Genomic DNA, 14906 nt, shown 5'->3' with positions numbered 1-14906 from the left:
AACCTGGCTCAGCCTCTCAGTGAGTCACTGAAACCCTGAGATAGCTGCTCCCATCCCCTCCACTCCCCAGTGCTCCAATGAGTGCAGGGAGGGGGAGCAGAGAGCAGGGACTTGACAGTCACCAGCTCTCTGCTCAGGGAGCTCTGAGAACCAAGAGATCCGCTGTCTTTGATCACTTGGTTCTCAATCTTAGAGCCGGCAGGGGATAGATGCAGCATCGGACCGACGCAGCATCCACCTAGGTGAGTATGATTTTGAAGAACTTCTCTTTTAAGCTAAGCCCTGCCCATCATCTTACATATGACTGAAGACATTGAATTGTGGAAGAAAAAATGCTTGTCTCAAAGTACCTTTGATGCATTCCTGCTCTAGAGACCTTTTATGCCTACACTGCAGCTAAACTCATACAAGAGCTGCCTGCTCCTAGCAGTCTGTGATCTATAATGATTGCATTATTGCACTGCAACATAGAAATATTATTTTACGATTCCTGGAGGCAAACACATTGGGGGAGATTTACTAAAACTGAAACACTCAGAATCTGGTGCAGCTGTGCATGGTAGTCAGCTTCTAATCTCAGCTTGTTCAATTAAGCTTTGGCAATAAAACCTAGAAGCGGATTGGTTTCTTTGCAGAGCTGCATCAGATTTTGCACCATTCAGTTTTAGTAAATAACCCCCATTAGGTCACGTAGGTATTTTTACCTCTGTCTGCAGTTACAGTGCAGATGCAGACACGTTGACTTCATCAGAGCAATATTTACATTGGTTTGATGGTAGCTCTCACAGCAAATGTAATTAAAAAGGCAGAAGAAAGCGTTATTTTCTTGGAATCCTGGGATGAAATAAAAGTTAATGTGTTTGTTTCAAAAGTACAGCTATCCTTTACAAACTGTATTATTTATTTTCTTCTTCTCTTGATAGGGACAACAGTCTGACTAAGACCTGCAGACCATTTGGATCAAACTGATATACAATGGGAAAGTATGCTTTGCATTACTAACTGGATGTCCTCTTATCAGAAGAGCAGAATGATATTAATGTACACACAAGATTGAGCCCTTTTCCAAAGCTGCCAGGACAGATAATATATGATGGGATTACTTGTGTCTTGTGGCTTAATGGACAGATTGGGATAAGAAGAATTAGTATCAAGCTCATTCCAAATACTTGCGAAAGATAATGGGCGGTTTGTTTGTAGAGAAGCTCTCAAGCACATATTTATTACTAATTCATACATCAGTCACAGTTCCAGTGTATACAAGTCAGAGATGTTTAATTACACTTTGATCTTTGTGGATTAACTGAGGTCTGTCTCAAAAGGAAAATTAATTTTTCTGCTTGCGGGGTTTAGAAATGTAAAATAGGAGAATTATTTTTATTAGCATGAATCAGTGGTGGAGATGGGGGGGGTTTACAGCAGCATATGTACTTGTGGCTGCAAGTAGCTTGAACTCTCACACTAGATACTGGGGAAACAGTATGACCTCCAAACAAAACCTTAGAGAAGGGAAATTATTCAGATATTTTGTCAAAAACAGGTGTTCACACTTGGTGCAATGTTTTCATTGTGGTTCATCAAGACATGACAGTTGTACCCAAAAGACCAGATATTGATACTGAATTGTAGTGCTACCCTTACACCTTACACATTGGCATATTAGGGCAGGGTAGGGAGTGCGTTCCACCCAGAGTACGCCAACTTCAGAGTATTGTGGAAATGTAGGCACAGCCGAGTGGACTGACATCCTACCTGATAATGTCTAAAAAGTCCTGACAACACTTGGCAGAACAAGTGGCAATAGGGCAGCAGATGTCCCCCCCCCCCCCCCCCCCCACAATCATCAATTTAAGTAACACGACTCTTAATGACCATATGGTTTTGTTCCCACTGACTGATCTTCAGGTATTGTCACAGTTGTCACTGGTTTTGGCATTACCTTTGTGTTGACACGAATAATAGACTATTGCCAATGTATTGTCGTGATTGCCTATTTGTTGCCCACATACAGCGCCTAGAAAAAGTATTCATACCCCTTGAAATTTTCCACATTTTGTCATGTTACAACCAAAAACGTAAGTGTATTTCATTGAGATTTTATGTGATAGACCAACACAAAGGGACACATAATTGTGAAGTGGAAAGAAAATGATCAATGGTGTTTACAAATAAATAACTGAAAAGTGTGGCGTGGATTTGTATTCACCCCCCTTTACTCTGATACCCCAACTAAAATCTAGTGGAACCAATTGCCTTCAGAAGTCCCCTAATTAGTAAATAGAGTCCAACTGTGTGTACTTTAATCTCAGTATATATACAGCTGTTCTGTAAAGCCCTCAGAGGTTTGTTGGAGAACCTTAGTGAACAAACAGCATCGTGAAGGCCAAGGAACAAACCAGACAGGTCAGGGATAAAGTTGTGGGGAACTTTAAAGAAGGTTTAGTGTATAAAAAATTATCCCAAGCTTTGAACATCTCACGGAGCACTGTTCGATTCATCATTCAAAAATGGAAAAAGTATGGAACAACTGCAAACCTACCAAGACATGGACGTCCACCTAAACTGACAGGCCGGGCAAGGAGAGCATTAATTGGAGAAGCAGCCAAGAGGCCCATGATAACTCTGGAGGAGCTGCAGAGATCCACAGCTTAGTTGAGAGAATCTGTCCACAGGACAACTATTAGTCATTCACTCCACAAATCTGGCCTTTAAGGAAGAGTGGCAAGAAGAAAGCCATTGTTGAAAGAATTCCTTAAGAAGTCCAGTTTGCAGTTTGCCAGAAGACATGTGGTGGACACAGCAAACAAGTGGAAGAAGGTGCTCTGGTCAGATGAGACCAAAATTTAACTTTTTGGCCTAAAAGCAAAACGCTATGTTTGACGGAAAACTAACACTGCACATCACCCTGAACACGCCATCCTCACCGTGAAACATGGAGGTGGCAGCATCATGTTGTGGGGATGCTTTTCTTCAGCAGAGACAGGGAAGGTGGTCAGAGTTGATGGGAAGATGGATGGAGCCAAATACAGGGCAATCTTAGAAAAAAACCTGTTAGAGTCTGTAAAAGACTTGAGACTGGGGCAGAGGTTCACCTTCCAGTAGGACAACGACCCTAAACATACAGCAAGAGCTTCAATGGAATAGTTTAGCTCAAAGCATATTCATGTGTTAGCATGGCCCAGACCTAAATCCAATTGAGAATCTGTGGCAAGACTTAAAAATTGCTGTTCACAGATGCTCTCTAGTCTCCATCCAATCTGACAGAGCTTGAGCTGTTTTGCAAAGAAGAATGGGCAAAAATGTCACTCTCTAGATGTGCAAAGCTGGTAGAGACATAACCAAAAAGACTTGCAGCTGTAATTGCAGCGAAAGGTGGTTCTTGTCAGGGCTGGGCTCAGCCCTTCCTTATCTGAGCTGGCCACTCAGCTGTTGGCTAATTGCCAGCTCCTTTCTCTCCACAGTGACTCAGCTGTTGATGATCTGCTCGTCAGTCCTGGCTACTTAAAGCCGTCCAGCCCACTTGATCTCTGCCTTCGCCTTTGGTCACATCTCAGAGACTTTCTCCTGCATTCCTGCTGAAGACTTGCTCGGCTGACGCCGCTTCTGGCTCCTGATCCTGCTTGCTGTACTACTACGTTGATCTCTGGCTTTCTGACATTGGCTGACTAACTGATCTGGTTATTGAACTCTGGCTATGTATTGACTACGCTTACTCTGTTTACCTTTTTATTATTATTAAACAAGTGTGATTAACTGTACTTCTGTCTCGGTCTGATTCATGGTTTCTGACAGTAGGCGAAGGCCATGAATTCAGAAGATGCAGTCAGTCCACTTGTTGGTAATAATTTTTCCAGATTGGATGACCAGGATCACCGCATGGATCAGTTTGCCTTGGCGTTACAAACGCTCCTGAGTCGCACGGCTCACCTGGAATATTCCACTATGGCTGCTCCGGTACAACCTGTGTTGCAGGCCGTCCCTGCTGCTGCTCCAGTCTCTCTGCAGGTACCCGCCTCGAGTATTACCTCTATAAGAGGCATGTCTGGTTACGCTCTGCTTCCCCAGCGATTTGGGGGTGATCCAGTTCAATGCAGAGGGTTTCTCAACCAGGTTCAGATATACTTTGAAATGTTGCCCCAAGCATTTCCCATGGACAGAAGCAAAGTAGGTTTCGCGATATCGTTTCTTTCTGAGAGAGCCGTGGCCTGGGCAAACCCTCTATGGGAGACGCAAAAACCTATGGTCCTGAGTTCCCCAGAATTTGTGGCTTCCTTCAAAAGGGTATTTGATGTTCCCGCACGCTCTGCTTCTGCTGCCAAGAGCCTCATGTCCATCAAACAGAGTACGAGAACTGTTGCCGATTACGCCTTTGAATTCTGTACTCTGACAGCAGAGGTTGCTTGGAACAAAGAGGCCCTCGTGGCTGCCTTCTCTCATGGTCTCTCGGATAACATCAAGGATGAGATAGCAGCCCGAGATATACCCAATGAACTGGAGAGCTTGATCACATTTTCCATCCTCATTGACTCCAGACTCAGAGAAAGACTCTCTTTTAAGGAGCGCTGGCGCAAGCCTCCTGTACATTTGTCTCCGAGGTTTGCAGTCCCACCCTTACCTCCCTCACCTCCCATGCCTCCTGGTACCGAGTCGGTCTGGGAAGATGGACCCATGCACTTGGGCTTTACGTGTCTCTCTGCGGATGAGAGAGCCCTTAGAAGGAGGCAGAGATCGTGCCTTTATTGTGGCCAGGCTGGTCACTTTTTGAAGTCTTGTCCTACCCGTCCAGGGAATGCCTGAACCTTGAGGTCCTGTCACGGACAGACCTTAGGTGGCATTGTTTCGCCTCCAGTTTCCCAGAAAGATAAGCCCCTGGTTTCGGTTACCCTGTCTTGGGCTGAGTCATCCATCGAGATACAGGCTCTAATCGACTCTGGGGCTGCAGGCCTGTTCATTGATGCTGCCTTTATATCGAAGCACTCGATTCTGCTGCAGCTGCGTGGCACTCCACCTGCCATTGAGCCTCTTGACAGGAGACCTCTACAGCCTGCCCATGTGACTTATGAGACTGTTCCGTTGTCCATGGCCATAGGGGCCCTTCACCATGAGATAATCCAATTCCAAAGTTATTTCCTCACCTAGGTTTCCGCTGGTTATTGGTTATCCTTGGTTACAGAGGCACAACCCTTCTTTTGATTGGCTCCATGCTGAGGTTCTGTCCTGGTCACCACAGTGCAGTGAGAGATGCTTCCAGAAGGTAGCCAAGGTCCTGTGCACCTCTTCACTCTCCTCCCTGCTGAAGGAGTACTGCGATTTTAGCAATATCTTTGACAAAGGTCAAAGGTCCACGGCGGTCATATGATTGCGGAATTGACCTTCAACCTGGTGCCATACCCCCTCGTGGCCAGGTTTACCCTTTGCCAGTCTTGGAGGATAAGGCCATGGAGGAGTATGTTGCCAACGCACTTTCTCGAGGTTTCATCCGCAAATCCTCGTCTCCCGCTGGTGCTGGTTCCTTTTTTTTGAAGAAGAGTGGTGAACTGAGACCTTGTATCAATTATAGGGGTCTCAATCATTTCACGATTAAGAATGCCTATCCCATTCCGTTGATTACGGAGTTATTTGACCGCCTCAAGGGAAGCTTGATTTGAGAGAGGCATACAATCTCGTCAGGATTAAGGAGGGCGACGAGTGGAAAGCTGCGTTTAATACCAGATCAGGTCATTATGAGTATCTCGTAATACCTTTTGGGCTTTTTAACGCTTAGGCAGTTTACCAGGAGTTCAATAACAATGTCCTCCGAGATTTGTTGCAGTTATGCGTGGTAGTTTATCTCGACAATATCCTCATATTTTCCAAGTCCCTGGAGAGCCACCACACAGATGTCTGTCGTGTGCTTCAGCGACTAAGAGAGAACAATCTCTATTGTAAATTGTAAAAATACGAATTCCATTGTGAACAGGTTAAATTCCTGGGCTATGTCATTTTCACTGCTGGTTTTTCGATGGACCTAGTGAAACTTTCAGCGGTCCTACAGTGGCCTTGACCCGTGGGTTTACGTCCTCTGCAGAGTTTTTTGTTGGCTTTGCCAACAATTATCGAAGTTTATTCGTAACTCAGAAGTTTATTCGTATTCGTAACTTCTCGTCTCTGGTCAAGCCCCTGACTGATATGACCAGGAGAGGCGGCAACCCACAGAGTTGGTCTCCGGAGTCCATTAAGGCCTTTGAGAGTCTCAAGGCTGCTTTTGTTTCTGCTCCTGTGTTGGCACACCCTGATCCTAAGTTGCCTTTTATCCTAGAAGTTGATGCTTCTGAGACTGGAGTTGGCGCCCTTCTGTCTCAACGTCCTAACTCTGAGTGCGCTATGCATCCATGTGGCTATTTTTCCAAGAAATTGTCAGAAATTGTCTGATTCATGGTTTCTGACAGTTCTACAAAGTATTGACAAAATGTGCAAAATTTCAAGCGGTATGAACACTTTTTCAAGGCACTGTATTGTCACTATTGCCCATTTGTTGCTTGTGTAGAGTAACAGCTGACTGTATGTTGCCTGTATATTATAATAAATGAGTCTTTGTTGCCTGTGTATTATATATGATTGCCTATTTATAGCTCATATATTGTCAGGATTGACATTTTTTGCTTATGTATTGTCTAGTCATCATTGATTAAAGGGCCATAATATAATTAATGCCATGCAGGCCTCTAATAATAAAACCACTGTATTATTATCCCTGCCTTTCAACACTATTAAACACTCAATTTTTTATTGTTTCAACACTATTAGACCCTTCATTTTTTATTGATTTGATAATATATACAATGTTCAGATAAAGAACATGTTCACTGCCTCTTTTCTGGCTATTATTAATATTAGTACACAAACGGGTGGCTCCTTAGAACCCTTTAAGCAAAAAAAACCCTGTATACAACATATACAGTACACGCAATGTGGCTTTGATTTGAACATTGTGAGATGTGAAATTTGATTTAATTTTTCTTCCTGGTCAAGTTGCCAAGTGAATCAGTTATATGTTATACCTGCCACAGCAGTGTATATATGGAAATGTATCCATCAGTCACTCAGTGGAAACACCTGTACACACTGCTGTATATGCTACGTGCCTCCTCAACATAAAGCAGAAATGTATTATGTGTTACATATATGCCTTTAAATCAGGGGTCTCAAACTGGCGGCCCTCCCGCTGTTGCAAAACTCTAAGTCCCATGTGGCATTGCAAGGCTGACAGTTTACAAGCATGACTATCATAGGCAGAGGCATGATGGGACTTGTAGTTTCGCAACAGCTGGAGGGCTGCCAGTTTGAGACCCCTGCTTTAAATATATCATTAAAATATATATTGAAACATGACCCTATAAATTGATTAAAGGGCGTTTCATATTTCTCTAGAGTTTTGCTTTATCACAGTGTACCAGTCTGCACAGAATTTTCCTTCTTTGCAAATACTCCTAAAAAAAGAGAAATTTTGCTTATGCCGGCCATAGACAGTTTGAATCCTGGCTGGTTCAAAAGGAACCGGTCGTGATTTGAACCGTGTATGGGCAGGCTGAATGCACTAATATGATCGATTCATCAACCAAACCGTCAGATTTTATCTGCACTAATCATGGTCTTCTTTCGCACCCCCCCCCCCCCCATGGGAGAATACAATGGCTTGGCAGGAGGGATTCCCCTATCAACACTCTGTGATGATGGGAGAATAAAGCAAATTTCTTTGCTGCAACCTGTGGTTTCAGTTAAGAAATTTGCACCGTGTATAGCCTGCTTTACCATTGTAAATACAATTGCACGATACTGAGAATATTTATAATGGTGTATGAAGCACTTAAGCAGCTGGAGGGTATAATTAAATACAGTACATTATAATCAAAATAGGACATAAGGAAGCAGCTTAGCTTTCCAAGATAAGGCAATCAACAATCGCAGTGGAAATCTTCTGTTGACTGGAACATTTAAATACAACACATATCTCAGCAGAAGATAATGACACATTTCACAGCCATGATTAGTGATAAGGAGAGTGATTTTGTCAAAATAATTTCACCACAAAATTACAAATCTAAAAAATATAAAATGACTGAAAGGAGCCATTGAAAGTCTATTACACCCTTAAAGGGACACTTTTGTGCAAGATAATGGAGGCTGTCATTTCTGAACTCTCCTCCTGATAACGTTATTTCCATGGCTGTCATGCTGAAGCTTTGGTTTCAATGCCATTTGAGTCGCTAACCCAGAACCCAGAACATGTATAGAGGTAAGGAGTCTAGTAAAGGCAGCCTCCATTCTTCTCTCATGACAGAGAGAATCACCAAAAATCACCTTAAATTGGTCTTAAAGCTTCATTTTTTTGTTTGCTCTATTAAATAACAAACATGTTATACTTACCTGCCCTGTGCAGTGATTTTGCACATAGCAGCTCCGATCCTCTTCTTTTCGAGTCCCCTTTTGGTGCTTCTGGCTACTCCGTCTCGAGCAGTGCCCCTAGAGAAAGCTGCTTGCCCTAGGGGCACTGCTGAGTGCTTGCTTCTGAGCCGCTGCTCTCGGCATTCAAAAGACACAGACACAGTTCACCCTGCCCCCACTCTCTCCTCACTGGCTCACTGGCTCTGATTGACAGCGGTGAGAGCCAATGGGCCAATGAGGAGGGAGAGTCCCGGGACAGCCAAGGCTATTGTGAAAAATCGCTGGATCGGTGGGAGCTCTGGTAAGGATTGGGGGGCTGGGGAGGGCCGCTGCACACAAAAGGTTTTTTACCTTCATGCATAGAATGCATGAAGGTAAAAAAACCTTCAGCCTTTAGAACCACTATAATTTCACCCTATTAATTGACTTCAATGCATTTTGACAACATCCCCAGTTATTCTCAAAAAATTTGACATAAACTCTATCAGTTTTGTTTATCCCTAGTCATGCATGAGTCATTTAAGTGTGAAATTCATCTCTTTCTTTTAGTTACTTACTACCTGCTGTAAAATGCTAATAATTATCAATAAATGTTCCCATTAGCTGTAGATCTCTAAGGTGAACAAATGTTTTCTCTACCAGAAATAAGTATTAAATACCCACCGGGTCTGTCTTCATTTTGTGCATCACACCTTCTGCATAGTTCAGGAATTGTTTTCAGGGATGTTATAGAATACTAGAAAGGAAAAGATGAAAAAATAGATATCAACATCAACTAATTCTATCTTAGTTTTATATTTAACAACATTACTCAGAATTACCTATGTATACAGGAAAAAAGGAAAGATTTTAGTGCTTCCTGTACCATGCAATCAGATAAAAACTGTCATTATAAAATAAAACGATTCCTGAGTCCCATTGTATTTACAAGGCCAGCTGCGTGAGTTCCGTAATATGGGTGGTAAATGGAAGCGCCAGTATTGTTCGGGAAAACAGCGGCCATTCATACATTTACACATTGTGTGAGCCTTGCTAGTTAGGAAACTATGTAGCAGGAAGACTCAGGAAGCAGGGGAACGCTTTTTGTTAAACATAATTCAGTGCCTGGTTATTTTTGCTTGTAAAGTTTACATTAAGATACATGACACTGTATACATAAAATGCTATAATTTCACTGAATTAGGTTAGTTCAATAAAACAGTATCATCCAAACCACATGCATGGGCTTGTAATGCCTCTAACTCAGCAGTATTTCAATACAGCACAAATATAGCTTTCCAACATTTTCAGTGCAACATTTAATAGCATTTCCCACAGACGTGATCCTTATTACAGATGTATAGTCTGAATTAGAAAAACAAACAAATTTAGTACACTACTTCAGAAAGCAGTAATGAGTGGACTGTTTTCTTAGTTTAGGCGGCATTTGTATGCTCTCCCCTTCCCACCATCACTTGTGATATACTAAAAAATGAGGAACAAGCTATTATTTCCTAATTATTAACATTGCTTCCTGTTTTTGTCTGTTATTGAATACACATTCAGAAAGTCTAATTATTTCATGCTTTAAAAATGTAACAAAGGCTTCAATTATTCATGCCGAAGAGCAGTTTAACATATTAAACTCGCTAACTTCATGTCAAGTAGCAAAGGGGAAAATTGATGCACTAGCTTCTAGCAGTTTTTGTGTTATTAATGTGTCTGACAACCTATATCTAGATATTGGAGGTGATGCTGAAATCTATTGCGTTTAGGAAATCTCATTTTATATATAACTAACATTTGTTTTTGATTCCATGTATTTAAAGCAAAACTTAAAATTATACTAAAGTCTCTTTTTTAAAATTAAAAATAACAAATACTTATACTTACCTGCTCTGTTGCTGTGGTTTTGCACAGAGCAGCCCTGATCCTCCTCTTCTTTGGGTCCCTCTTTGATGCTCCTTTCCCCTCCCTTCTGTTGAGGGCCCCCAAGCCAAGCTGCAGCTCCGTGTGTCCATTCAGACAAGGAACCGTGGCCCGGACTCACTCCCTCTCTCTCTTCATTGGCTCACTGACTTTGATTGACAACAGCGGGAGCCAATGGCGTTCTGCTGCTGTCTCAGCCAGTCAGGAGAGAGAGTCCCGGGCAGCCAAGTCTCTCCTGCAACATTTCTGGATAGAGATGGGCTCAGGCAAGTATTGGGGGGGGGGGGGGGCTGTTGCACAGAGAAGTTTTTTTTAATCTTTTTGAATAAAATGCATTAAGATGAGAAACCTTCTGCCTTTACAACCACTTTAACTGTATCTAAGCACCGCAAACTGAATTCGCTATTCATTATACTTCATTTTTAATTTTGCAAGCAAACTCCCCGATCCATCCATGCCTCCATGCTTTATTTTGTTGAGAAATCAATTTGAAAAACACACTTCCAACATTTCCAACTTGCGTACCAGCAGATGATTCATGTGAAATTTGCTCTCTGGAATCCATCTGTTCTCATTGCAATATTGCCCTTCATAAAAAGGGAGGAATTGGGAAATTTGGGACTTTGAATGAGGCCATGGTCGGGTATGGTCATGTGCCTCCATCATTAGGAGGAAAAATGCAGCTGGAAAAGCAGCAAAGATGTAACAAAAAGGGTGGGACTTTATATGAAGCCCATGGTAACAAAATGAATAGAATGGTGGATCGTAAAGTATTTAATAATACATAGATATATGTTTAACTACATTAAATTTCATATACATAGAAATGCACATTTCCATAGTGCCAATTTCTGAAACAGTAATATCTGGTAATAACATATTTATACACATTAATCACATGATAAGATTGAGGGATGCATCAACATTCATGATTGGATATACACATATTGCAAGATATTATCTGCACGGTCTATGGTCTTTCTGACCCAGGCACACCAAGCACTTCTGGTGTAAACATGGCATCAGTGATAAGTGAGTCAGTCAGGTGAACCAATATTGGGGCTATGTGAGTGAATTAATAATTAAAAGTGTGGGTGGACTGGATAGTAAAGCTGGTTAGTGCAGAAATGAAAGCTGATATTGTTGTGACTAAGCGGGAGTACTGGTGGAAGGCCATGATGGAAGGTGGCCACCAAGGCACCCGAACGCAGAGGAAGGGAAAGTGGGGGGGACAAGGGGAGGAGGTGGCTTATGAGGGTCTGGTAAATAGCTTGTGCTTGAGGGGAGGGAGAAAAATCAATCCAACGAAAAACATGAAGGCCAATGTGCAAGAGAGCTCAGAGCAACCCAGACTCCACCAGGGTGGCTGCCTATAAAATGCTGTTCGTTGCATCTTTGCTGCTTTTCCTGCTGCATTTTTGCTCCTTTTCTTCGCAATATTGCCATTGAAAATCTCACGCACTCGCAGTACAATATATGCAGGCTGCTGGTACACTTCCGCAAGCTCAGGTATGCAGAGGGGAGGGCGTGTTTAGCTAAGAAAGTCCCTCCTCCTACAGATGAAAGAAAAAAAATGCCCATGAAGACTTCTGCGATGTATAACATAATTTTGGTATAGGCTAAAAACAATTGAAGAAATGTAACTAAAAAGTTTAAAATGAGTAAATAAAATATACCTTTCTATCTATTTATTAAGGCTAACAGCATAAGGATTAAACATACCTAATAAAGTTCCACTTTAGGTTACATATATATTTTGGATATCATAAAACGATCCCCAAAATCACAAAATACCTATAAACATGTCCTTACTCTATGAGCACCCTATTTTATTAGAACAGCCCTCAGCACTGCACTGGCTGAAAAAGCCAGTATGTCCAACAGCAAAAACTTTACTGAATGTGAACACCCAGTGCTGTGGGATAGCTCCACGATTATTGGATTATGACGAATTTCTAGGTTTAGGTGATAATCTTTTAAAACCTGTGGGATCCTATATAACTGGTCTCATGTATAAAGTGATTGTACTGTGCATAGTACCAAACAACTATATCAAGTTTTTATGGAGAAGATCTTCAGTTTACCTTGCCTCTAACGTTTATACAAAAAAGCACAATGAAAGCATTAAAGTTATAACAATGTTTTAAAAGACATATAATTAAATACATAAGGTCAAGGTGCAAACACATGAGATGCTAAAATAGAATTAAAGCAAATAATATATGCTTGTTTTCAATCTTCTTTAGAGTTTCAATCAGCAGATAAAAAGGCAAGGGGATCAGGAAGTGGGGTGGGGTAGGGGTAACTGTTCCTGAGCCCATGGTGGTGAACCACTGTAGAAAACAAACAGGACCCTCTGATTCTTCCTGTATTGAGTTGTATTGTAACTGTACTGTCTGCCCTCATTTTGTAAAGCGCTGCGCAAAGTGTTGGCGCTATAGAAATCCTGTAAAATAATAATTAGAAAACCTGTAATAACAGATATTCAAGATCAGTCATTGCTGACCTCTCTTTATGAAAATACTAGATACCAGACAGTCATACTAAATAATATGTTTGCATTAGAAAGAACCTGTGTTAATGGACTTTTGTTTACAAGGACTGCTGCTCTCCCCACACAAGTCGATGGAAAAAGCAGCTTGAAGCAAATTCATGTAGCTTAGGTCAACTGCCTTTACAATGCACCATAACTCTGAATGGTATCAGAAGCATCTAAAACGAATGTCAAGTACAATCGGAATGCACCTGAGGCAGGCTGAATTTTCCCATGAACCCAAGCCCAAAACCCACTGACACAGGCACTTACTTGCTTAGTTTTGATTTCTACATTGCATGTTTCTTCAGTAGACAGAAGATCAGTATGACCGACAGGCAACTATCAGAAGGAGAACTTACTATGGCAGCTTTCATATTTGTCTCAAGAAATGTCGTCTTTAATGCTATCTCCATATAACATCATCTGTGTGGTCATATTACATTTTATTTAGTAATAGGCAGTAGGCAGCCATTTTTTATACATGCCCTCCAATTTCTTGTTGCCATCTGCTGTTTAAGTTTCTAAAAGACTACAAGGACTAAAACAGGTGTATTTTATCCATAATAATTTCAAATTAGCACTTCATGGTCTGAATGGGACAGCCTGCTATCTTTGGTTGATTTAGATCTTGCATCAAGGTCCTATGTCTTTAACCACACCTCTCCTAAACAGTTTGTTTTGGTGTAGCTACAGGGTTAGAAAATATAAAAATATAATGGACTCATGGCCCTGCAGGGGAGTTATTTCAGATCATAACTCAATATTGGCTGTCACACACATATCACTTTGTGTGTGCATCAGCTCCAAATTGCTTTCTACCCACCCTAGTTGTGGGGGAGCATCTGGTAGATGGTATTAAAAAGGAGTTACTTTGGGACCCTGATAATAGTTTTGCTTTGGAGCCCATAAAAGCTTAGCTACACCCCTGTCCATGTAACATGTTCCTGTTCTTTAAACTCTTTCTATTTTCCTGCAAGAATAAATAGCAATGGAAAATCAAATTAGTTACTGAAACATGCGTTCAAGCTCCCTGTAGATCTAGGTTAATTTAGATCAGTACTTTGTAAATCTATACACATCATGACTTAATAGTATGTTCTGGTCTTTTCGTGATCTTAATATTTATCCTCTAGGCCTAGTGTTATGTACAAACTTTCACCCTGAATTTTATGGGAACTGACAATCTGAATGGTATGTACTTCAATTTAAAGCAAAGGGTGCGTCTGCATAATTTAAAGAGCTTACATTGCTGTGGGGCAATAATTAAAAGCATACAACACAGTCATGAAATTTACTTTAGGAATTTAAAAAGTAGTCAATCTAAAATGGTCAACAGACCCCACATCTCTGCAACTTCAGTTACATCATCATTTTGTAAACATTAGGTAATACTCAACCCATTACGGGCAATATTTAAAATTCCTAAACAACCACAGTATATGTAAGACAAGAACATAAAAAGGCCTCATTTTTCATTGTTCAAACGTCATTATGGAGAAAACAAATGTGAAATATACTAGATAAATTCAAGCAATGCATTCAGTTTTACAAATAGAAGAATATTTTTAGCATGTTGTGAAACAAAAAAATAAAAGAGAATAAAGCAGAGTAGAGTAACCACAGATGAAACCACATTAAATGAGATACTATTTATATCTTCACTTGAGCTCCAGCATGGATTAATAACTCTTTGTTCTGCGTTTCCCATTGGGAGAAGGATGTCCTTGATTGTAGTTTTTTGGCTCCTTTTTCCTCTATTTATTTGCATTCATGATTTTATGATTTTATGTTTTACTTCTATACAAGATTTATGGAGGTCTTAGTTGACTGATTTGTAATTCATTGCTGTTTTGTGGGACTCCAGTCATTTTTTCTCATGTTTTTATTTCTATGTCTACACTAGGGAGATTCCCCCCAAGCCCTGTGACCACACAGAAAGCATGGTATTTTATTGGTGCCTATGCGCTCTGGGGAGGTATAGTCAATTGAACAGGAAGTTAGAGGAAAGCTCCATAACAGGGACACAGGTGCAAACTGA

At 41.2% G+C, this 14906-nt stretch overlaps 1 protein-coding gene across 6 annotated transcripts in view; it reads right to left on the bottom strand.

Annotated features, from left to right (window-relative positions):
- Positions 1 to 14906, bottom strand: part of SNCAIP (synuclein alpha interacting protein) — a 364007-nt gene that overhangs the window by 159347 nt on the left and 189754 nt on the right. For all 6 annotated transcript variants that reach the window (XM_073624689.1, XM_073624685.1, XM_073624687.1 and 3 more), the window contains one exon: positions 9088 to 9160. In XM_073624689.1, the coding sequence (XP_073480790.1) occupies positions 9088 to 9160 (73 nt within the window). The remainder of the gene's footprint in view (positions 1 to 9087; positions 9161 to 14906) is intronic.

This window comes from Aquarana catesbeiana, linkage group LG01 (genome assembly GCF_042186555.1).
Source record: "Aquarana catesbeiana isolate 2022-GZ linkage group LG01, ASM4218655v1, whole genome shotgun sequence".
NCBI lineage: Eukaryota > Metazoa > Chordata > Amphibia > Anura > Ranidae > Aquarana > Aquarana catesbeiana.
The sequence above is the reverse complement of the archived record's forward strand: the minus strand, read 5'-3'. Positions and strand labels throughout refer to the sequence as shown.